At 36.5% G+C, this 23,772-nt stretch overlaps 2 protein-coding genes across 2 annotated transcripts; both read left to right on the top strand.

Moving 5' to 3' along the window:
* Positions 1-2,804: 2,804 nt before the first annotated feature.
* Positions 2,805-13,660, top strand: LOC132156921 (fibulin-5-like). Its single transcript, XM_059566000.1, has 11 exons — positions 2,805-3,306; positions 4,264-4,318; positions 4,559-4,607; positions 4,701-5,021; positions 9,290-9,412; positions 10,545-10,661; positions 10,757-10,873; positions 11,022-11,144; positions 11,654-11,780; positions 11,899-12,094; positions 12,769-13,660. The coding sequence occupies exons 1-11, from the start codon at positions 3,263-3,265 to the stop codon at positions 12,928-12,930; spliced, it is 1,434 nt and encodes a 477-aa protein (XP_059421983.1). The 5' UTR covers positions 2,805-3,262; the 3' UTR covers positions 12,931-13,660.
* Positions 13,661-13,941: 281 nt separating this feature from the next.
* On the top strand, positions 13,942-22,480 carry LOC132156524 (tandem C2 domains nuclear protein-like). The gene is made up of 12 exons (XM_059565491.1): positions 13,942-14,057; positions 14,649-14,724; positions 14,855-15,049; positions 15,181-15,351; positions 15,795-15,868; positions 16,602-16,677; positions 17,314-17,420; positions 17,966-18,082; positions 18,817-19,008; positions 20,358-20,472; positions 20,660-20,859; positions 21,314-22,480. Exons 1-12 carry the CDS (start codon positions 13,992-13,994, stop codon positions 21,422-21,424), a joined length of 1,500 nt encoding a protein of 499 aa, XP_059421474.1. The 5' UTR covers positions 13,942-13,991; the 3' UTR covers positions 21,425-22,480.
* The last annotated feature ends 1,292 nt before the right edge of the window (positions 22,481-23,772 follow it).

Raw genomic sequence — 23,772 nt, forward strand, 5'->3', positions numbered from 1 at the left:
CGATAATGTGTCTCATGCTCTGATGAAACGGTTTTACTCATCTGTTGATGAGTCAGTTCTGTGAACTTCTATAACTATCTTGTCATACACGTATACATACACACACACACACACACACACACACACACACACAGTGTTGTGAAATTACTCTAAAAAGTAATTATTAACTAGTTACTAATTACATCTTCAACAGTATAATTAGATTACTGTACTAATTACTCAAACAAATTGCATTACATAATTTTGCACACACACACACACAAAAAAGTATTTGCAATACTATTGCATTAATAATTACTTTCTAAAGCCCTATCATCCCCGACCAGTTGAACAATACAAGGATTGCATTTCTTTCAAAAAAATAAAATTGCATAAATTATTCTTGAACTTACCAAAATATTTGAAGGGAGATGGTTACATTTAAAACCATTACATAAGAGGTTACATTTTGATGTAAACTATTGTTTTATATAGAATTGAGCTGTTGTCTATACACTGTAATTAAATTACATAAAAATGAAAAGTAATCCCCTAGTTTACTTTTTCAAGGGGAAAGTAATTAAATTACAGCAATTAATTACTCAGTAATGCATTATACCCAAAACTCTGTGTGTGTGTGTGTGTGTGTGTGTGTGTGTGCGTGCGTGCGTGCGTGTGTGCGTGCATGCATACAGTGGCATTCGAAAGTTTAGGAACCCCTTGCAGAAAATGTGAATAACTTTCACAAAATAAGTACATTTTTATTTAGTAGTACTGTGTAAGATATTTTACATAAAAGATGTTTACATATAGTCCACAAGACAAAACAAAAATGCTGAAATTATTAAAATAACCTCATTGAAATGTTTGGGAACCCTTGGTTCTTAATGTGGTTTCCTGGATCATGACTGTTTTTTTGCTTTGTGATGGTTGTTCACGAGTCCCTTTTTTGTTCTGAAAAGTTCAGCTGAGCTCTGTTCTTCAGAAAAATCCTCCAGGTCCTGCAGATTCTTCAGTTTTCCAGCATCTTTTGCATACTCGAACCCTTTCCAGCAGTGGCTGTATGATTTTGAGGACAATTGAAGGACTCAAACACAACTATTAAAAAAGGTTCAAATATTAACATGAAAAGTAACATGGAAGTATCTTCTGTTGTTTCAGTACTAAATGAAGGGCAGTACTAAATGAAAAAAAAAAGATTATTTCAACAAAATAAGAAAAAATTCTAACATCATCCTGTTCAGAAGTTTTCACCCATGGCTCTTAATCCATTGTGTTTCCTTCTGGAGCATCAGTGCATGTTTGAACCTTTTTTAATAGTTTTGTTTGAGTCTCTCAATTGTCACGGCACATTTGAATCCCAGCGAGTATCTGTGATGCTTTAAAGTAAATGCATTGTGAAACACTTTGAGGGTGTTGGATATAGTGAATGTAAGCAGGTGTCAGATTTTAATGCGAACTCTCCTCACACAAGCACTCACAAAGCCAGACAAAATAACCCTGCCCTCACCAGGGAACACCTGCTTTAGCCTCCCACATTCCTTGCAGCCGTTTTTCCTGCTGTTAGATTGTGTTTGAACTATCATAACTCTGCTGTCTGTTTTATCAGCGTCCGATCAAGTCTAAACCTCTTTTATATCTCAAGATCTCAATCCAAATGGGCTTTTGCCTAGAGGGTGTGTTAATCTGGCAGACTTTGATCACTTCGAACCAGAAAATGTTTGTATTAAAGAGTCTAATGAATGTCTGAGCAATTATAAAAAAAATCTGTAATGTATCGCTGATGCGTTTAATGGCTCATTGAACTTGTAACTGATGCAACTTTCCAAAAAGTTGCTCTTTTGCCATACTGTAGTAAGCCTGGTTACTGAGTTCACACAGCTGCCACTGAATGGTTGAGTTTTTTTAAGAGAGCAGCAGAGAGGGAGTGTGGCAGTATGCTACCCAGTGATGTGACCACTGACTCCATCGTCTAGCCTAATCCATGCCAAAATTCTCTGATAAACTATTTTGGTCTCCCAGCACAGTCTTCCCTGCTGAATTCAGTCCACATCTGGACTGCTATGCTGCCAAACCTATTCTAAACCCAATTAATCAATAGACAAAAGCAAAAGCAAAGCTAGTTGACATAAAAGGATACAATCAAAACAAATTCTGCCTGTGTATGTGCAGCCTAAGTGTGTGGGCAGATTGTGTCAACAGCACAAAGGTTAGGTACAAGGCTATTTCAGCAAATTTACACTGGCCAATACCTAATTAGATGCAGGTCAGAGTGACACTTACCATGGTAATGTCCAATCAGTGGGCAGAAATCAACTTTTTAAAATAAATTTAAATGGGCCCTTGATCATTTTTGACAAGAAATCTATTAAGATTCCATGTTTTTAGGTTAATAGAAAAATAGCTTAAATTAAGGTTTTAAAAAATGTTTAAGGTTCCAAAAATTGTGACAAATTGTCATTTATAGTGTCACTCTGAGCCATCGGCTCTAGTGTCACTAACACAGTTTAATGTTTATTTAATTTCATCATAAATACTTTTTGTGAAATAAACTATTTACAAATAGAATATAAACTAGCGTTTATTTTATGTAAATACATGTTCTGTCTGTCTTTTACACACCTAGTCGGAATTGTATGTCCTTAAAGTAACTTTTTCATTTTATTTTATTGTGATGAAGTTTAAAGGGGTCTGTCTGACGTGGAACCTCCACACCATAACGTACAGTAGTCTCCTCTGAATTTAAGCAGGCTGGTGAGTCTTACGATTTAATGATGCGTGATTTGATAGATTCTTTGCTCGGTTTTCCTCACTGCCTTCTTCCTTCTCCTCGTTTGGGTCTGTGGCAGCTCCCCGCGCGCGCTTTCGTTCCAAAGGGGGCTGTCTGTGTTTGATGGGATCCAGCTGTTGGCCAAGTGCTCTGGGGGCCCGTTTATTTGCATTGCTAAACAATCCGTGGAGTGGGCCGAGTACGGAGAAATACGGCAAGTTTTCTCTTTTTTATATAGTAAGACCCATCTCTTACTATTGGTCAATGTTCTCACACGTTCCTGCCATCGGTCGACAGAGCGGCCGCATCGGGTGACCAAAGCCAAGTGTCTCGACATTCAAGTGAACGCGCGTACGCGGAGGGAGCGCTTTGGGCACTTCGTTTTGCGCTTTGGGTCCTGCGAGACCGTAAAGATAGTAAAACCACAAAGATCAAATCGTTTCCTACTGCCAGGGGTTTACGGGTCGACGGTGTGACGTTCTTTCCAAGGGAACCACAAGGATCCACATAAACATGTTATTTGAACTACGTGGCTTGAGTTGGTCAACCAACAAAAGGTGAGTTTAATTTGTCAGCTGGTGCTTCACTTCAAGCCGTTTTAGCATACATTACTTAGAACTAACTTGTATCTATTTTATGCCATAGTGCTTTTTTATGACTTGCTACTAAGTAATCATATACCTTTCAACTGACTAAGCTATTGATTAGATACTAGTACTTATTTCAGTAGTGACTAATATCTATTCAATTAGTCAATAGTACTTAGTCATTTGCTGTTAGCTACCATTTCAGTAGTGACAAGTAACTATTCCATTGTAACCAGTGACAGTTGCTAACTGCCATTGATTCGATTCCTTTTCTTGCTTGTCATATGCTTATCTAATAGCTTGCCATATGTACCAAGCAGTCTGAATGATTCATATTTATACTAACGTCCAATAAATAGCTGGCTTTAATTTCTATAGAACAAATACTAATACCAATGGATAGCTACTGTAGTGAAACTGGAAAGGATAGTAGCAACAATTGAAATAGCCTACCTACTAGACAGAAGTGAGCAGTTAATAGCGAACCACAGATCCCCATTGTGGTAAGACATTTCTATTTTGTTACCAGCAACAATGGAATAGTTACTTGTCACTATTAGGATCGCAACTATACCAAATTAAGAAATGCTGGTATATGATGATTATGTAAATTAATTAATACTAGTCACTATTGGAATAAGTATTTTATTTACCTAAAAAAAACAAGAAGACCCTACTAGTGACATATTTAACAGATGTTAACACATATTATAAAATTTTAAGGATTAAATGTTATCATTGTCATGGTGCTTCAAAAGAATATGTAAACCATGAAAATAAGTTTGTAAAAACTTATCGAGGAGTGTTTGTTCATATTTTTGGTTTAGAATGGACATTAAGTGTTTATTCCAATGAATGAAACTTAAATATTTTCGTGTTTTTTATTTTCACGATGATTTACAAAGGTATTTTGTTTTTTATTTATAGAACATTGTCCTTTTTAATATGTATCATATGCTGCATTCACTGTGGGAAAAGTCAGGTAAGTGAATTTAGTTTTGAGTCATTCAAGCTTGGCTCTGTTGCTCACTGTATGTCATAATAAGAGTGCCTTACTTGTATTTGTTTTTTTTCTTTTCCAGTTCTGTTGTACATCTTTGACATAAACATTAACATTGACATACGATAGCAATATCAAGCTACTTCAACATAACTACTTAAAGAACTCCATAAACTGCTGTTTATCTATTGGATTGACTATAAAATGCCTGTTTCTCTCCAGACTTGCACAGATGGATTTACTTATGACCACCGTGCCAGACAGTGTATCGGTTAGTGACACTTCTGCCATGTTATTAAAGTGTTCATTGAAACTTGTGTTTCATATACAGCTGTTTATGCCACCTCTTAACATATGCTTTCAGACATTGATGAGTGCCGGACACTGCCAGACCCATGTCGGGGTGACATGCAGTGTGTAAATCAGAATGGTGGATACCTGTGCATCCCCCGTGGACTCTACTCCCAACCCTATGCCCGAAACAGTCCACGTTCCAATCCTGAGCCTTCCTATCCCGAGGAGTCGTACCCTGACAGATCATTGGGATATTCTGAACCATTCATTCCTAACGTTCCTCCTGTTGGAGCAGGTACTGGTCCAGGCTCTGGTCCAAGCTACCCAATAGTGAGCCGGACCACTCCCTGCATCCTTGGATATACACTTGGTGCCGATGGCACTTGTGTTGGTAAGTTTGCTTCATGTTCCTATACATTCCTCTATCCTCTATCCCAGACTTATTGATACTGTTAGTTAAAGTTGGCACTTAAAAGGTTGCAAGTTCAAACCAAAAGATTTCATACACATTGATACACAAATAACAAAACAGATAATTACATTTTAAACGTGATTATGCCTTGTCATAGTGCTTTAAAACAATATGTGATACATGATAGAGTACTAAATCCAAGTTTAGTGCACAAGAAGAACTTCATGCATATGCAAAGCCATTTTTTGATAATAACTTAAGCTAAGAATAGGACTCTTTGAGACATGGTCGATATTAACTCTGGGTCACATCAGGTTGTGGTCTTATGTTTACTTCATTTTCTGCAATGCTCCATGGGTCTTCTCGCTCTGAAATGAGGCAAAGACCCAGGTCTGTGCTGGACTGTAATTTAGTAATGGCTGTGGTGGGCTGAGTGGCATCTTAAAGACTTCAGCAGAGTGAATCTCGTAATTTGGACTGGATCAGTCATTAGTGTGGAACCACAAAATACTGTGGAACCTCAGAACAAACTACATCTTGTGAAGAGGCAGGAAGACACACAGGAACTGGCATTTAGCCCTGCTTACTGGGATCCAACTTTACAATTCAACGAGACTGTTTTAGAGTGTCTTATTCACCGTCCTAAATTATCAGTTTGCAACTGTCTCTATGTGGTCTGCTTCTGTTGAAGCTGTTGAGCTGGTTGTGGTGTCTGTGATATCTTCTGGGATTTATTGCTGTGATCTAGATAGGTGTTATATATTGTTCTGTCTGAGTCTTTACGCATGTCAGTGCGGTGACCTATTTCACGTGCCATATGATAAATGGTAGCGCAAATGACTGCTTGCTGTATTTTTCGATATTGTCTGCGGATTTGTCTCGAATTGGTGCCAGCCTTTGCAGTTAATGCATTCTCCAGTCTTCTCTTGCTCCTCTGCAGAATCACAAAATGATAGATTTGTTACCTTTTAAGCCCCAAGACAGTCATGTTATAAAAAAGATACACGCACAGATATGCTCATGAATGTGCGTATGCGGAAATGCACATGTCCTGACCTGGGAAAAACTTGGACTGAGTAATGAAGATGAATGTTATGTGCTGTGTTCAATTTTGGACACAGATAACGGTCTTATAGAGCCACTGAGACATTCAGTACAACAGCATTTCGTAAAGACAAACCACTGTGATCTCAGCATCTCGTGCCAAACATGAAGTCAGGTTGTTGAATGAGACCTGTCACTGAGCAATTTGTGTTCTTTGTATGGTGTGTTTGTTATTTATGTTAAGGGAAGGGACGCTGTTATGAAACAGAAATCGTACAGGAAGTATGTAGTGTTACACCATTCCATTATTCATCTTAATGTTAGCATGTGTGTTTGTGAAAGCCAGGGAATGCCCTCTTCTTGCCAGTGGCGCTAAGACTTGAAGGACTAAAACAGTCAACCCAGTCAGCGCCTGAAATGTGCCATCATAAATCCCATCAATCCTGTGTTTAGCCTCAGTAAAGCTCATAGGCACTTCTAAAATCCATGCAATCCTCTGAAAGACAGTTCAGGAGAAACTTGAGAAAAGAAGATCTAAAGCTTACTTGTGATTCAGGAATGTGGATGCTTTGCATAAAATCCAAAATTCAAGAGCTTAAATTATCTTTTTCTGGGTGGGAACTTGAAAAATATCCAAAATTGTTTGATTTGTCAAGTTGAAGCTTGCCTACTCAGGCTGTAGGACTGTAACTGGTGTCTGTCAGCAAATGTGGAGTGGGTCTAGTACCGCAGACTAATTAATGTGCTCTAGCTTTGTGGGACGTCTGGAAATTGAGGTATGATGTCAGTATTATTTCTGAGTCATTGAACTTTATATGTAATGCTTTTTTTTTTCTTAAATATACACTAGCATTCATAAGTTTGGGGTTGGTAAGGTTTTTTTTATGTTTTTGAAAGAAGTCTCTCATGCATTTAAATGATTAACATACAGTAAAAACAGTAATATTATGAAATCATAATTTTCTGTATTTTTGTAGATTTAATGTTGTAATTTATTCCTGTGGTGGCAAAGCTGAATTCTTAACAGCTGTTGCTCTGAAAACAGTTGTGCTGCTTAATATATTTATGGAAAACCTGATATAGTTTTTTTTTTCATGATTATATAATGAATGCATTCATTTGAAATAGAAATCTTTATTTAAAAAAAAATGATTTTAAATATATTTGTTGTAACTTTTGATCAATTCAATTAATTCTCACTTAAAAGATGTATTAATTTCTTGAATTATTTTTTTTGTATCAACAATGCATCTTGTATTTTCTGTGTAAAGTCAGTGTAGGATGGTGTAGATCAAGCTGTAAGAGTTGAGCAGCTCCTAAGAGTTGCAGGAGATATTTCAGATTCTTCAGATAAGGAAAATTTCACCATCTTATTGCACTTTTCGCTATTGTATTGTTTTACTGTATTTCACTTTCAAACAAGACTCTCCTTGTGGCTGCACTAGACATTCCACACTAAACATAGTTGCTACCATGGCTTTCTGTACACCTCACATTAGTTTAATGATTCCAGCTAATTCAAGTGTTGCTTGACCGGCCTGCTTGAACTATTGCAGTGGTGGACTGTAAATGCCTTTGATATAACTAAAACAATCAGTGTGTGGCTCTGGAATGAAGATTTGCATATAGAAGCAAGAGTTTTGAGTTGGTGCCAGATTCCTGGGTCCTGGATTGACCTCAACCTGTTTGTTCCTATTAATCATCTACACATTTTCCATGCCTGAAAAGTTATTTTTTTTTTTTTTTTTGATTGATGACTTGTTTTGCTTAAATAAGACAAGCATGTTGTGTGAGCATGAATTATAATTCCCGTCACTCATATAAATTCCCCATCCTCTTGCTTTTTTGTTCGTTGATTTTGCTTTCAGCTGGCAATTAGAACGTTATTTACCATGTGTAAATCCATTTCACAGAATTGCAGATTTTCCAAATGTGAGTTGAGTCTTTAGATTTCGTCTGGGCTTACTTTTAAGGGACTGAATATCTCTGATGTGAAGATTAGATTTAATGACCTCAGCAGCATCTGGTTTGTGGGCCTCCTGTTAAATTTAATGAATTGTACTGTAGTAAACTTGTTAAAAGTCTAGTAAAAGTCACGATTCTGACCACATGAATTATATGACCCGTCAGCATTTTATATCATTGATCTCTCTTCCTCTTTTAAATGCAGACACGTTTCCCTCTCTTTCATTTACACACCATGTATTTCTTTTAACCCTCTTTTAAATCTTGTGCAAAATTTACTGCACAGTCTCTGGATCAGATCTGATCTCCAAAATGCTGGCATTCCCAGAATGCTCCAGATCCTTTCACCTTAGATCAGATATGTGTGATAGTACATAGCACATGTAATCCAGATGCTCTCCTTCACTCTCCGGGGCCCGGCTGGGCCTCATGTCTCATGTGAACACGTCTCTGCTATCAGACCTTGCTGTAATGATTCCACCTCATAATAATGCTTTGTGATGTCTATAATAGTTAAGCATCTGAGCTGCTAGCACAAAAGTTCAATTACACCTTTGCGATTATACTGTACAGTCAGATGCTTTCATTGAAATGCCAAATGCAAGTGAATGGGTTATTTTAAAGTGCACAAGTAACTTATTTTAGAATTTCAGCTTGGTTTGCCAGGACCCACTGCATCACTCTACCCATATAGTAACAGTGGGACTGTTGGCAGCTTTAACCAAAAGAAACAAATTATCTGGCTTTCACATGGTCCCCCAAATCCATCACGCCCTCATCACTTTCATAGTAACGTTTGCTTACTTTTAAAACATGTGACTTCATGGTCTGAGAAGCAAGGGTGCTTTTTCTGGTATTTTTAAAGCATATGATGCCCTCATAAGGAATTGTGCTGATTATGTGTGAGCGAGAGTGGAACAGAGAGATATGAACTCCAGTTTTGGAAATGCGTTTTGTAAGATTAGCTATTTGTGTGAGATTTGATAGTAAGGTAAGATTTATGAGGTCGAGATGGGAGTTCGAGGTGTAACAGACCTGCTAAGCTTAAAGTAAAGAACATCTGTCCACAGAGGGCAAGCTATCAGTGGGACAGATTAAGTATTCTGATAAAAATTAAACATTTAAGTGTTGTGAAGTTACATACAAGAAGATTAATTGTTTTAGGTGAGTTTCTAAAGCGGATAGTGGTGGGAAAAGCACAAGTGGGAGCTGACTGTGGCTATCTTTCATTTTTATAGATGTTGACGAATGTGAGGCAGAGTCACACCAGTGTAACCCAACTCAGGTGTGTATCAATACACCCGGTGGATATACCTGCTCATGCACTGAGGGCTACTGGCTGGTGGGTGGACAGTGCCAAGGTAAGATTTACAGACATTATGAATGGATAGTCTGATGTTATATGCTTTAATTTGTGGTGTCTTCATGTGACACAACATGTACACAGTAAATCCTTTAACAAACCAGTTTTCATTATGTTAAAGAGCACTTCTGTTCAAAACACTGGGGTAAGTAAGATTTTGTTTAAAGAACTAACTTTTTTACTCAGCAAGGATGTATAAAACTAATCAAAAGTGACAGTAAGGTTACAAAAGATTTCTGTTTCAAATTAATGTTGCTCTTTTGATCTTTTTTTTCCTCACAGAATCCTAAAAAATGCATCATGATTTCTACAAAAATATTAAACAGCGCAACTGTTTTAAATATTGAATAATAAGAAATGTGACCCTGGACCACAAAACCAGTCTTAAGTCGCTGGGGTATATTTCTAGCAATAGCCATAAAACACTGTATGGGTCAAAATAATCGATTTTTCTTTTATGCCAAAAATCATTAGGATGTTAAGTAAAGATCATATTCCATGAAGATATTTTGTAAATTTCCTACCGAAAATATCAAAACTTAATTTTTGATTAGTAATATGCATTGCTAAGAATTCATTTGGACAACTTCGTAGACGATTTTCTCAGTATTTCGATTTATTTGCACCCTCAAATTCCAGATTTTCATAGTTGCATCTCGGCCAAATATTGTCCTATCCTAACAAACCATACATCAATGGAAAGCTTATTTATTCAGCTTTTAGATGATGTATACATCTTAGTTTCGAAAGATTGAGGTCCAGGGTCACATATTAGAATGATTTCTGAAGGATCATGTGACATTGAAGACTGCAGTTATAAGTACACTAAAATAGAATAATTTATTTTACATTTTCATATTTCACAATATTTTACTGTATATTTGATCAAGTAAATGCAGCCTTGAAGAGCGTAAGAGACTTCATGTAAAAACTTTTAGAAAAATTTAAATTATTTTTTGAACAGTAGTGTAAAATAAAATCCAGTTAATGTTTGTTCTAAGGTTAAATAATATGACCATTCAAATTGTTACTTTGTTTGCTGTTTAAACAATGAAATAATCTTAATTGACACCAATTTAGTTGTGACTACTGTTTACGTATTTAGTGCTCTCTAACTCACCTTTCTTTAGACATTGATGAGTGTCGCTATGGTTACTGCCAGCAGCTGTGCGCTAATGTCCCTGGCTCATATTCCTGCTCCTGTAGCCCTGGATTCCTTCTTAATGCTGATAGCAGGACATGCCAAGGTGCACACATACACAGGAACATCATTATTGTTTAGTTTGAGAGTTTACTGAAAATCTTGACATCTCCCATCTTCTTCCTCTTCCTGCCTTGCCAGATGTGGACGAGTGTGAGACAAACCCATGCTCTCACGGCTGCTTGAACACATACGGCTCATTCATGTGCACCTGTGATGAGGGCTTCGAGCTCGCCTCTGATGGGACCACCTGCAACGGTAATAGAGAGACGATAAGAATAGAGAGAGACAGGGGACCCAGAACAATTTAGAGCTTTTAGAGACAGGTTTAAGATGCGTGTTGCTTGATTTTGTATTTGTAACTGTGTGCACTGATAGTGTGTGATGTATCACTACCCATCCTTAGATCTGGATGAGTGCAGTTTCTCAGACTTCCTTTGTCAGCACACGTGTGTGAACACACCAGGATCATTCTCCTGCATTTGTCCACCTGGATATTACGTGTATGAGGATGGAAGGAGCTGTGAAGGTATCGCTACATTTTTATTTTGTGTGCTGCTTTCAATGTGATTTTGTTGAATCATTTATATTTTGTTATGTTCGTAGGTTTCACATTTTTCAAATTAAACTACTAAAACAAAAATATTTCTTACCATTTTTGTGACAAGTGTAGTTTTACAGAGAGATAAACCGTTTTGTGTTGTATATGATGCTAATAGTAATGACTTGCATCATTTGCCTTCAGTATGCATAATATGCATTATAACTATATAGTAACATATATGTATGTATGTATAGAGAGAGGGACTTTTAACACAATACAATTAAGAAGGTATCAAGTAAAAAAATATTTATGGCCATTTTCTTAGTTAATTTGCTTTTGGCATTAGCTATTTAGAGAATTTTTATGAACACAAGAGTATTTCATATCTGCTGCACCATTTAGCTTCCTTGACGTTGTAGTTATTGTTGCTGCTGTTAATGATCATTATGATATTGATAACCTGACTTCTGTCTGTTGTGTGTTTGATTTTCAAGACCACAATGAATGCGAGTCTGGTAACAACACCTGTACAGCAGCACAAGTGTGTTTCAATTTCCAGGGAGGTTACACATGTCTGGACCCTCTTAGATGTGATCCACCTTACATAGAACTCAGTGAGAAGTGAGTTCATGAATGTTGGCAAAAGAAAACCTGTTTGCTTTTGTCAGTCATTTGACTTTTTGTTGAACAATTGCAGCATGTTCTGAATATACTTGAATATACTTTCTTTTTCTCTCAGTCAATGCATGTGCTCTGCAGAGAATCCCGCTTGTCGGGAACGACCCTTCACTATTCTGTACAGGCATATGGATTTGTCTTCTGGCCGCAGTGTTCCTGCCGATATATTTCAAATGCAGGCCACCACACGTTACCCTGGAGCATTTTACATCTTTCAGATCAAGTCTGGCAACGAGGGGCGAGAGTTTTACATGCGGGTAAATGGGCTTCTGTTTGTATAACTGATGCCTGTTGTAAAACAATGACATTACTTATCGAAAGTTTAGGGTCAAGTAAAGTCATTTATTATGTTACAAAATATTTGAATTTACTGAACACTGAAGACTGAAGTAAAAATTACCCTTTGCCATTACAAGAATAAATTAAATGTTATAATATATTCAAATGGCAAACAATTATTTAAAATTTTTAGAATATTTTACAATATTACTGTATTTTTTATCGAAAAAATACAGCCATGGTGAGTATAAAATACTTCTTACAAAAACGTTTAAAACATCTTACTGCATACTTTTTAATGTTAGTTTATATATAAAGTTGACCACTAGAGGGAGCTGTAGGATTTCTGTGAGCCTGGTAAAATTACTCTGGAGCCAATCCACAAAATTTCTATGGGTGCTAGGAGTCCCTTAGCTAATCAAATATCATTTGAAATGGTTGAAAGAGTTTGTTTTCATATAATTTGTCCATGTGGGCAAGCAGTGTTTCAGCTCTGAATAGAAAGAGTGACAAATATGAAAACATTCAAAACATTGGGGGTGACCCCAAGCAGTGGAAGCTTATGTCACTAAAACATATTCCTTGTATGTGCAAGCATACTTGGCAATAAAGCTCTTTCTGATTTCTGATTCTTTCCCTTCTTTTTCCACAGCAAACCAGTAATATCAGTGCAACTTTGGTTCTGGCCCGGCCCATTAAAGGACCGAAGACCATCGTTCTAGATCTAGAGATGGTTACGGTTAACAACGTCATCAACTTCCGAGGCAGTTCAATCATCCGCCTCACAATATTTGTCTCTGAACATCCATTCTGAGGCTTTACTCTGACCTCTCACCTCTTCATGGCCCCATACCTCTATCTTGGACTTCCTGTTACTGCACTACCCATCAGGCAGCTGCATTTCTTCATTTCGTTTGTTCTGTGGATCCGGACTCTCATGTGGTCATCACCCTCTCTGTCCGCTCTTTAGTGTGCTGGTGTTTGATATTTCATAATGCAGGTTTTTCATTAGGCTGCTTGGCTGTCATTGTCATCTGCAGTCACACGCATGTATCCCTACACAGAAGAATATTTATGTTGTGTTCTAGTTTGTTCTACATTACCCATTGTGCTTTTGCTTGCAAAAAAAAAAACTGCAGATCCTTAAGTGTCTTGTTTTGTTGTTGTTTTTTTGCTTTTGTTGTTTTTTTGTAAAGCTGGATCTGTTTTTCTACTTTTAGTGGCACCTGTGTCACATTTTCTCAAAGTGAATGTGAGTATTTTAGCACCCCTTTCATTTGTTCTCGACCTTTGGTGACCCCAAGCAGTAAGAGAGCTGCCAGGCTTGCACGTACTACAAAATCACATTTCTGAAAATGTTCTAAATATCTGACAGGAGTCTGCAGCGCACCTTCAGCACCCGTTTCCCCGGGAAGTCTAAAAGGTCTTTATTTTGGCTCAGAATTTCTTATTGCATATGTGCAGAATTTCCTCTGTGTAACTGTTTTTGTTTGACAGGTAAAGAGAGACTGGTCAATCAATAAATACAAATTTGATGACCTGAACTTTTGTTGGTTTGTGTTTACTATTAGCAGATTTAGATTTATTCATAAAAAGTTTTGGCATTTGATCAAATTTGACAATTATTATAATAAGGACCTGCATTTTGATGTAGCACTACATATTAGTTATCACAAGAGGTCAGTAACAACGAGGTTTTGAATGTGTCAAGATTTGAAGAATCAGTATACATAATATGCGTGACTGTGTGGGAGTGTTAGCTTTCGTTTGTGCCACAGTGATCAAAGAGACAGTGTGGTGTTTTTCCTGAGCGGTGTTATTAGGAACCGCCGGACACTAGGACCCAGCCGCAGGCGAAGTTTTGCCGTTCACTGGATGCTTCAGAAGCACCTGCAGCACCCAGAACTCAGAGGTTTCATCTCCTCGCGGACAGCAGCACAAGTAGGCTACGTACAACCTTATACACAAACATGATATTCTTTGTTAAATCTTGATTGTAAAAAAAAAAATTTTTTTAATATATGTTCAGGCTTTGTATGTATTTCTGCAGCTTTGGGCTACTGCGAGCACTTTTATTCTTTTTTTGTCTGTTGTTAGTGCCTTAATCATTCATCAATTGCCTCAATCATAATTTTTTGGATTGTTATGTTTTTGTAACGTTATCCCAAAAACAAAATACCACGAAAAATCATTATTACATGAATAAAACGTTGATAATCTAATGAAATCAATTATTCAGGGGCATCGTGTGAAAAATCTTCAGCTCATATTTTCAGTCATTTTGAATGTGTCGTTTATAGTTGTTGTGTTATTTCCACTACAGCAACCAATGTTTCCATTTATTCTCTCTCAAAAATAGATTTCCACCACAAAATTCTACTACACACAAAACATAAGTTGACGTGATGAAATTGACATTGTTTTGGAAATGTTTAGTGACAAGAAATGATAGATTTCTGTCCAACGTTGTACAGTTTCTTGTAAATTCATATAAGTATCTTTTTACGTGATTAGTTTGTGATTTTTGTGCAGATCCTCAATATGACGGAATATATTAAAAACTGCTGCAGGACATTTATGTCCAAGAAACATGAACCAGAGATTCAGAGTAAGTCTCTCTCCCCATACCTCCTCATGAGTGCAGTTTTCGTTTGCAAGTACAGAATATACTGTATATAAATCTAACTACATATATGAGTTATGAAAGGTGTATTTGTATACAATTAAATGTTTTATAGTGATTAAGGTTCGACCTCCTGGTAAATTAACTGCTGAGTCTAATGTGAAGAAGAATGTTGGAGTATCAGAGGATTATCTGTTGTCTAAATTGCCTCCGGACGGCCGGGACGTTCCATTCATCATCCCAACCTTCAAACCCTCCTACATCCAGCCAAGAGGAGCACAGTACTCTGGCTACAACATTGGGCAACAGAGTAAGTAGTATGACTTAGTTATTTATTTAGTCAGTTTATTTTAATTAACTAATTATATTTTTTATTTTATTAAATTATATTTCATTTTAAAGTAGGCCTACATATTTAAGTAGAAATTTGAATGATTTTAGGTGCCACAAGGACCACTTTTGTAGAAAGGAAGGCAGAGCTCGCAGGAGGCGGTCAAGTGATGTATGACCCTGATTTGACATTAAACAGCAGTCATATGCTCAGCTACGTGTCACCAGGTTCACTGAGACGCCCCACTCTGAAAAACAAACCCAACAACAGTCCTGGCACAGGTGAGATACTTTAAGATCTGTCTAAAACCCCAAGCCTGTTAATTACTTGTATGTGTTGTATGTGTTGTTTAAAGAGTGCAATTTCACTTCCTCATAGCATCACACAGCAGCACGTAACTTCTCAGCATGTAACCTCAAATATTTGCATTCCTACCCACCTGTGCGTAATCCTGTTTTATTCCTGCTCCTAAATCCCCAATTGTTCATGGCAGATTTGCTCTAAATGTCCCAGATCATATTGTTGAGAGGCCATATTCAGATCATTCTAATGCTTTACTGTGGCTGAACGCTCATTTGTAAATATCAAACTGAGGAACACATTTTAAATGGAATCACTTTTGTTGCATAATCTGATGTACTGAATCAACCGCAAAAGTGAAAGTATTTAAAACTCTTTCTAAGAGGAAAATGAATTAAATGATTTGTGTCTGTTTGTTTAACAGGTTTGGAACACAGTGGCAAACAGAGACTCAGTCTCTCCATGTATGATTTGTCAAACCCTCAGAGCCACGTACAGGTGAGTTCACACACACACACACACACACACACACGTCACATGATCCTTCAGAAATCATTCTAAAATGCTGTTTGGTGCTCAAGAGACTTTTTTTATTATTATCAATGTTGAAAATGATTGTGTTGCTTAATGTAGTTATGCAAACATGATAAAAATTTTTTCACAATTTTTTATATATTTCTTTGTATTAATTTATTTTTAAAAATCCTAACAATTGGCAAACTTTTAAAGGGTAGTGTATATTATAGAGGTATATAATAATTAGTAAACATTATTATGACTTTTATTTATAATGATTTATATAAACACAATACTAGTTAGTCTGGATATCAAATTTCAACTTTAAGGCAAGATCCATTAACTGCTAAGTTTTATTCAAAAACGTTTTGTTGCATTTGTTACTGGAATATTTAGCTCAATGTTTATCTTAGTTAATAACTTAATAATAAACTTCCAATGCACGGAAGTAATATGATTACTAAGGTTAATAATTATTAATAACTTTAGTAATCATACTACTTCCATGCATTGTTAGTATCCCAGAAATCATTATTACCATGGGATCTCTATTTCTATTTCTTTCTTTTTTTAAGTCAAAATGTATTTATGTTTTTTTATCAATCAGATCAGATTAAATTCCTAATTGAAGTGTGGTGTATACATACTACAATGCTATTTAATGATTAGCAGTGCTGTTGTTTAGTAACATTTATTCCTCTCTTGTTCCTCCAAGCGTTATGATTCTGTATCCAGTGTCCAGAGCAGCACATCGTCCATTCAGGATTCCTTTGGGAGTAGCCGTAGTCTAGGTAACCATTCATGACGGAACACTGAAGTCGTAACCATTGACAAGCGCATTCCAAAAGAACCCTCAAAACTCCCTTCCAGTAGAACTCTCTGGAAAGGGTTCCGCTCCACTATCGGCTGGAATTTCCACTACAGTTTCATTTGTTTGATTTTGCTTTTGTTTTTTTCAGGGTCTTTTTGGACCCTTTATTTCCCAACAATCTTACCCCCTCTCTCCTCACCGTGTACACACATAAACACAGACTGTCAAGCAAACTCACACACACACACACACACAGGACAGACTCAGATGACTGCAGATTGTGAAATCGTAAAGGGCAGACACAGTAATTACTTCCAAATGTTTTCCCTGAAGTCCTCAGATAACTTTCAGAATGCAGGTCTGTGGATCTTTACACACATAACACAAATAATAAACTCAACTATATATTGCATTTCTGTCTACCATTCTACTTTTTTTATTTAATTGAAAGTGTATTACATTAACACTGAGCGGAAAGTTTTTGAAACTAAATTTTTTATTTAGTTTGTCCCTCTTTTTCTTGATTAACAACAGGATTTATGAATGTTAAACAGAATATTATTTATAAAAAAAATTGTATGTGTTTTTGCATGGGTGTGTGTGTGTGCGTGCATAGAGTCCATCACGCTGTCTGGTGATGAGCGGGATTTTGAGCCGGGAAAAGTGTGTGTGCACCTGAAGTATGAAGAGGCAGTGGAGCAGGTGTGGATCACCTTAGTGAAGGTATGATTTCATCCAGGAGAGGCTTTGCTAGTCTACAACAGGCCATTGTGTCCCATCTAGAATCCAGCTGAATGGAGCCTCTGTGCTGATCTGAGAGACCTTTAACAAGTGATCACATTTCCAACCAGCTATTTTTAATCTCTTTTTTCAAATAATTGAAAAATAACTCATTGTGTACATCTGTCGGTCTTTGCTTCTTTATTTTACACATAATATATAGCATATATAATATATTAATGCTCATTTATTTGCGTGATTTACTATATGTTTGGAAGTTACCAAATGGGGTTGTATCTTAGAGTGTGAGTTGTTTATAATATTAACACACTGCTTGATCTCTTATATCATCTTATTTGTTTTGTTTTATTTCTGTCAATTATTTTCTAATGGTAACAAGGCCCTGCCTCCTTTCCTTCTCTGAGAAATGCCCTTTGTTGACATACAGTAGTTTTAGTGGTTGTAAAAGCTCATAAACTGTGCATGTTGCTGTCGTCCTTTCTCACCGTTTCTCATTTATTCTCATTTTGGTACTCCCTCTCTTTTAGTGTATGGACTTGAGTGTGTATAGTGATGCAGTGGAGGTGCAGAAGATTGGGGTTAAAGGAGTCTTCACCATGACCAAGCCAGTGCGATTTAAGAGCACCATCAAGGAAGCATCAGCAGTAAGTGAAATCAGCCGTCATAAAACATACAACAGCCAAGATTCAATTCAAGCTTCAGCATTGGTGATATCAAGGGGTTAAAATGATTAGCATTATTCCCTTGCTAGATGCCTGATTTTCAAAAAAAAAATCCATCTGCTTCTAAAAGGTACCTTTCTGCTTTGGCAGCCATTCAAAACAACCATGTACTCTAATTAAATAAAATATTTTGCAAGCAACATACACTAGATTTTTAAAGAAATTGTTTTATTCAGAAAGGATGCTGATACATTTATAAAAAGTAGCAGTAAAGAAATTTGTTATAAAAGATTTTAGTTTCACATGAATGTTTTACATTTTTTATCATCATAGTATCCTGAAAAAATGTATCATAGTTTGCACTGTTTTCAACATTTAAACATAATAATAAGAAATGTTAAAATACCCAAATCGGTCAATTAGGATGATTTCCAAATGATCATGTGACACAGAATTTTTTTATATATATAAAACTGGCAGCTCCGTCATCATTTAAATGAATTGTGGTGAATTATTCAGCCCTCCCTTCAGTCCCTCCTGTGTTTCTTGAATAATGACCATTCCAGCTGGACTGAAAAGTCCCACACAACCAAAGCTGCATAAAAAAAACATACTTCCTCAGAAAAGCAAAAACACATGTAGAGCTTGTAGTATTGTTTTGTTGCGGTTTTAGTTTGTAGCTAATTATCCCTCTCAGTATATCGTCTCGCTTTCAGGACACTGTCTTCATGGAGACATTCGTGTTCACTCTTAACTTAGAGCAGATACGCAGATCTGCACTGGTGCTGCGCTTGCAGGCTCACACACCACGTAAGCGTACACTGGGAGAGTGTGTATTATCTCTGCGAACACTTGGACCGGAGGAAACAAAGCACTGGCTGGAGTTCAAGCCTCCCTCTAAAACACACGTGAGTCTTCACCTGCTGTATCTCTTTGTGACTGCATATCTAATCCCAAATGTCTTTCCCTTTTACAGATCCCTCCTAATTTGATAGTTAGGTTCTTTGAAAAAAACTTCCACTTGCAATTTCCCACAGTGCTGCACTCACCCACTGGACCACACATTTTACTTGCATCACAAATTACACAGCTGCACTAGTTCTGCTGAGGTCTCTCCTGTGATATTTAGGTCACTGGGGCTGAAACAGACAGTGAGAGGAAGAAATCAATGTCCTGGAACCAGACATTTCAATACTGCTAAAAGCACTTCTTGACCCTTAAAATACTGATCTGTCTAAAGCTTATGGAAATAAAATGTTACAAAAGATTTCAATTGTTAATTTGTGATTAAGTAATGTTAATGTTAATTAATGTTGTTTACATTTCTATTGATTAAAGAATACTGTAAAATGTTTCGTAGTTTCCACTAAAAAAATTAAGGACGTCTGTTTTCAACATTGATAATAAGAAATGTTTCTTGAACACCATGTGACATGAAGACTGGAGTAATGACTGCTGAAAATTCAGCTTTACCATTAAAATATATTAAAATAAAATGCAGTTATGTTAAATCCTACAAATATTTTAGAATTGTACTGTTTTTACAGTATTTCAAATATATGCAGCCTTAAGTGAGTGTAAAAGGCTCAAAAACAAAAAAATCTTACCAACCCCGATTTGGACAGTAGTCTGGTCACATACACTTACATGTTATTTATAGTTCACATTTATATGCATGAAATTGTATAAATTGATCATTAGTAACATCTAAATACATATACATAATGTATATAAAATTTCTGATATTTATTTCTGCAAGATGAGAAATGTTACTGTGTCCCTTTATCATCTTTATACATAATTTCTCTGTAAATAGGTCATCAAAACATTGTTTGGCCTACTGAATGCTGCCACACACACATACAGGTATCAGATATGGCACTATTTGCTGATTTGGCCAACTTTTTGTGAACATTTGTAAATGGATGGTTCAATGCGTTTTGCATGTGTGTGCATGTGACTGAAACCAAACACTTGACAGGGAAAATAGCTTTTTTGAAAAGAAAGTCTTTTCAATAATGAGGTGTTTGAAATTGACAGAACTGTGTTCCAGAATGAAAATCTGGTCTAGAGGAAGTTTTTTTTTCATGAATAATGGCTGTGTGTGGTTGTTACTGGGTCAGAAATTGTTCTGGGTTTCAACTATGAATCAGTGAATCAGTCACAGCAGGTAGTCTTCCATAACACATACACACACATGCATCATAACACCTAACCCTATTGTGGATTATTTTGTTGTCTGCCTGTGTTTCTGTAGGTGTGTCATGCTGAGATTCAGCTGGCCTTGTGCTTCCAGCCAGTGAACAGTCGAATGCAACTCCAGATCCTTAGGGTGCAAAACCTTCCATCTTCTTCCTCACCACTTACACAGAGTGAGTGCACACTCTCAATAACATAACTTTACATCCTAGTCCATTTGAAATATATACGGTATATGTTGTTCTCCTGAAAATCCTCCTATTTCTTATTTCCCTCCTTAGTTTATTTTTGTGGAAGAGTGAATATGACAAATATGACAATGTTGATAAAAAGAACTTTGCAAATGATTGTTCTCTTTAGATTTCTTTGTGAAGGTTGAGTTGTTGAGTGAGGCTAGGGTCTTACTGAAGAGGAAGACGAAGGTGAGGAAGTCATCAGGGGGGCAGATCCAATGGGGTGAAGTGCTTCACTTGCCCATCACCAGCCAGGAGCAGAATCTGCAGCTGGCAGTAAAACTCTACAGCCGTGGCTCTGTTCGGAGAAAACACCTGCTTGGACAGGTCAGTTTGGAGCAAAATACATACAGTACTATAACTCACACCATTTAGTATGGAACAGGTTCCAAGTCATTTATTTGATAAAAAAAAAAACAGCAATATTGTGAAATATTAAAAAAATATTTTTTATTGTAATATACTTATGGCAAAGCTGAATTGTCAGTAGCCAGGATCCTTCAGAAATCATTCTTTAATATGATGATTTGGTGTTCAATAAACATTTAATATTATTATTATGTTGAAAACTTTTTTTTTTGTAGAAAACATGAGTCTTTGATGAACAGAAAGTTCAAAAGAGCAGAATTTATTTGAAATATAATTTTAAAATCATTATACATCACATTACTGTCACTTTTGACTGATTTAATGCATCCTTGTTATATAAAAGTTTTCATTTCATTCATAAATCTTACTATCCTCTAAGTTTCAGTCTTAATATGTATTCCTTCATTTCCAGGTCCTCTTGGGTTTTGACAACAGTTCTCCTGAGGCAGTGGAACAATGGAGAGATTCCATGGCTAATCCTGAAAAAGTGGTGACGTCTTGGCACAGACTTAGTCGACTCTAAAGTGAGAGGATGAAGAAAAGAGCTTTTTTAGCCAGGTGGATTTAAAAAAAACTTTCAAAAAGATTTTGGATAATTAAGTATTGTATGGTTATTTCAATTATAGTTACTGTAGGGTAAAAAAGTGCTTGTATAAAACTCTCTTGTAGAAATGACTCACTAAATTGATTTCAGGTCCAACTGAGTCACACACCCTCTGCAGATCCTAGTGTAGCTAATCGTGTATTCTGCTTGTTGTAGATTTAACGTTCTATGTTCTTCATTGGTGTAACTTTGAAAATACGCAACGGTCTAAAGCATAGCACAGGAACAGGATACGTAGACATTATGTGCAATAAAATGTATTATCCAGAGCTCTACAACTCCCAGTTTAGTAGCATGGCCAAATAAAGAGCAGACAGTCAGCTATTTAGCTTATTTTACAGAATTTGTAAATTAAGTATTACATTCAGTATTTTTCTCTATCATCTCCATACAATTTCAGTGCTGCTGAGTTGATGTGAATCTGTTCTCAGAAGAACAATATATTTGCATTTTCTGAGCAATGATGAAGATTGTTGCACTTTTGCTTGCTTTTGGAAGAAGATAAACCTGTTTTTAAGTACAGTAAAAACTGTTGGTATTGGGGTGAACACTATCTAAAAAAAGCTTTTATTTTTAGAAGGGTTTGGGTTACATTCCTCTTCATGGAATTCAATCCTTCAAATTGTCCCCTATTTCCTTTCACAAATACAAGAAAAAGGGAAAGGCCACTAGAAAGTGCAACAAAGAGACTTTTGTTGTCACATTTCACTTCTCTACATCCTTTGTGCGAGATTCGAGGTGACCTAACTTTCTAGGCCTTATTTCTTTTTGCACAGGTCACAGTAGTTTCTAAAAGTGTTCTTTGTATTCATGTTTAAGTACACTTTAATAGTAATGCTGTAGTTCAGGACATTATATATATTTATAAAACTGACATTTTGTTCATATTGACTGTATTGTGTATCCATACAAAAAAAGATCGTTTGGCATCCTGATGTTATAGAAATAAAAAAGATAACATTGCTTGTAAAAGAATCCATTGTGTTAAATTTTAATGGGATTTTGTGTAAGTGTATGTTCATAAAAGACACTTGCATTTACGTTTTATATGATTTGACAACTGTACTACGGCTTAATAACAGTATATAGTGATTTATTACCACCATTCTCCAACACTGTAAACAGACAAAGGATGTTTGTGTGGGTCTGAATGTTTGTGCTCCTTAACCCCTCTGATTGTGCTGCTTTTTAAAAGGCTTACATCCGGGTGTGATTTTTAATTTACGTCAGAACTTTTGGGATCGCTGTTTGAACAGTGTTAATGGTTATTTCTGATGACACAACCCCAGCTGCAGCAAATCCCAGTAAACCAGTTGATCTTTGTGTGTGAAAGTATTTGTGTCGTATCCATAGCCACCATACAATCAAATACTAAAAATGGTCATATAAAGGACGATTTATTTTTTACTTATTTACTTGTTTAACCAGGAAGGTCATATATAAATAAAATTAGCAGTCAAGTGTGAAAAAAATAAAAAATAAATAAAAAATATATTAGAAAAAAGTATATGTGATAAAATTACCTAAATAGGGCATAAATGTTTTTCAGTCTCTCTCTCTCTCTCACACACACACACACACACACACACACACACACACACAAAACAACTGTAACCAGGGGGCTGTGTATCTTTGTCTGTCCTGTGTGTTTCAATTAAAAGTGGATCAGCAGGTCCGGGATTTTAGCTTTGTGTCCAGGATCTGCAATACTCACAAACTTGTTCAAACTGGGAATTTGCATCATCTCACCAACTACACGTTCTCCAACCTAAAGTTTTCACGTTTTACACGCTATATGTAGGCTACTTTTACAAGGACAGATATCAATAAGGGGATTTTTTTTGTTTATATTATGGACTGGTATAGTTTTACCCTAAATAACAAAAAACAGAAGCGGTGCAAAATTTCCCAGAAGTTTTCAGTTTTGAGCATAGACCAGGGTTGGCGAACGTCGGTCCTGGAGAGCCGCAGCCCTGCAGAGTTTGGCTTCAACTCTAATCAAACAGACCTGAACAAGCTATTCAAGGTCTGAAGGGTTATTAGACAGCTACAGACAGGTGATTTTCAGTACTTCCCGAATACTCAATTTCTGCGCTAGAGCACCATCTAGTGCACTGCAGAAGTGAATGAACAGTAAAAGTTATTTTTTTGGTAACTGCGGTTTGGCCATGTTCCCGTATATTCACGCCGTTCATGTAGGAACACGGGTGCTAATTTCTGGACATATGATCCACAGATTGTGCAAGGATGTCTCGGCACATCTATTC

The sequence above is a fragment of the Carassius carassius genome, chromosome 14 (assembly GCF_963082965.1).
Source record: "Carassius carassius chromosome 14, fCarCar2.1, whole genome shotgun sequence".
NCBI lineage: Eukaryota > Metazoa > Chordata > Actinopteri > Cypriniformes > Cyprinidae > Carassius > Carassius carassius.

Bases quoted from the DNA above. Each gene is read 5' to 3' on its own strand.
- LOC132156921 (XM_059566000.1), top strand. From the start codon at position 3,263: ATGTTATTTGAACTACGTGGCTTGAGTTGGTCAACCAACAAAAG. The intron at 10,874-11,021 runs GTAATAGAGAGA...ACCCATCCTTAG, and splicing joins TGATGGGACCACCTGCAACG to ATCTGGATGAGTGCAGTTTC. The intron at 11,781-11,898 runs GTGAGTTCATGA...TTTTTCTCTCAG, and splicing joins TACATAGAACTCAGTGAGAA to TCAATGCATGTGCTCTGCAG.
- LOC132156524 (XM_059565491.1), top strand. From the start codon at position 13,992: ATGCTTCAGAAGCACCTGCAGCACCCAGAACTCAGAGGTTTCATCTCC. The intron at 18,083-18,816 runs GTAAGTGAAATC...TCTCGCTTTCAG, and splicing joins CCATCAAGGAAGCATCAGCA to GACACTGTCTTCATGGAGAC. The intron at 20,473-20,659 runs GTGAGTGCACAC...TGTTCTCTTTAG, and splicing joins TTCCTCACCACTTACACAGA to ATTTCTTTGTGAAGGTTGAG.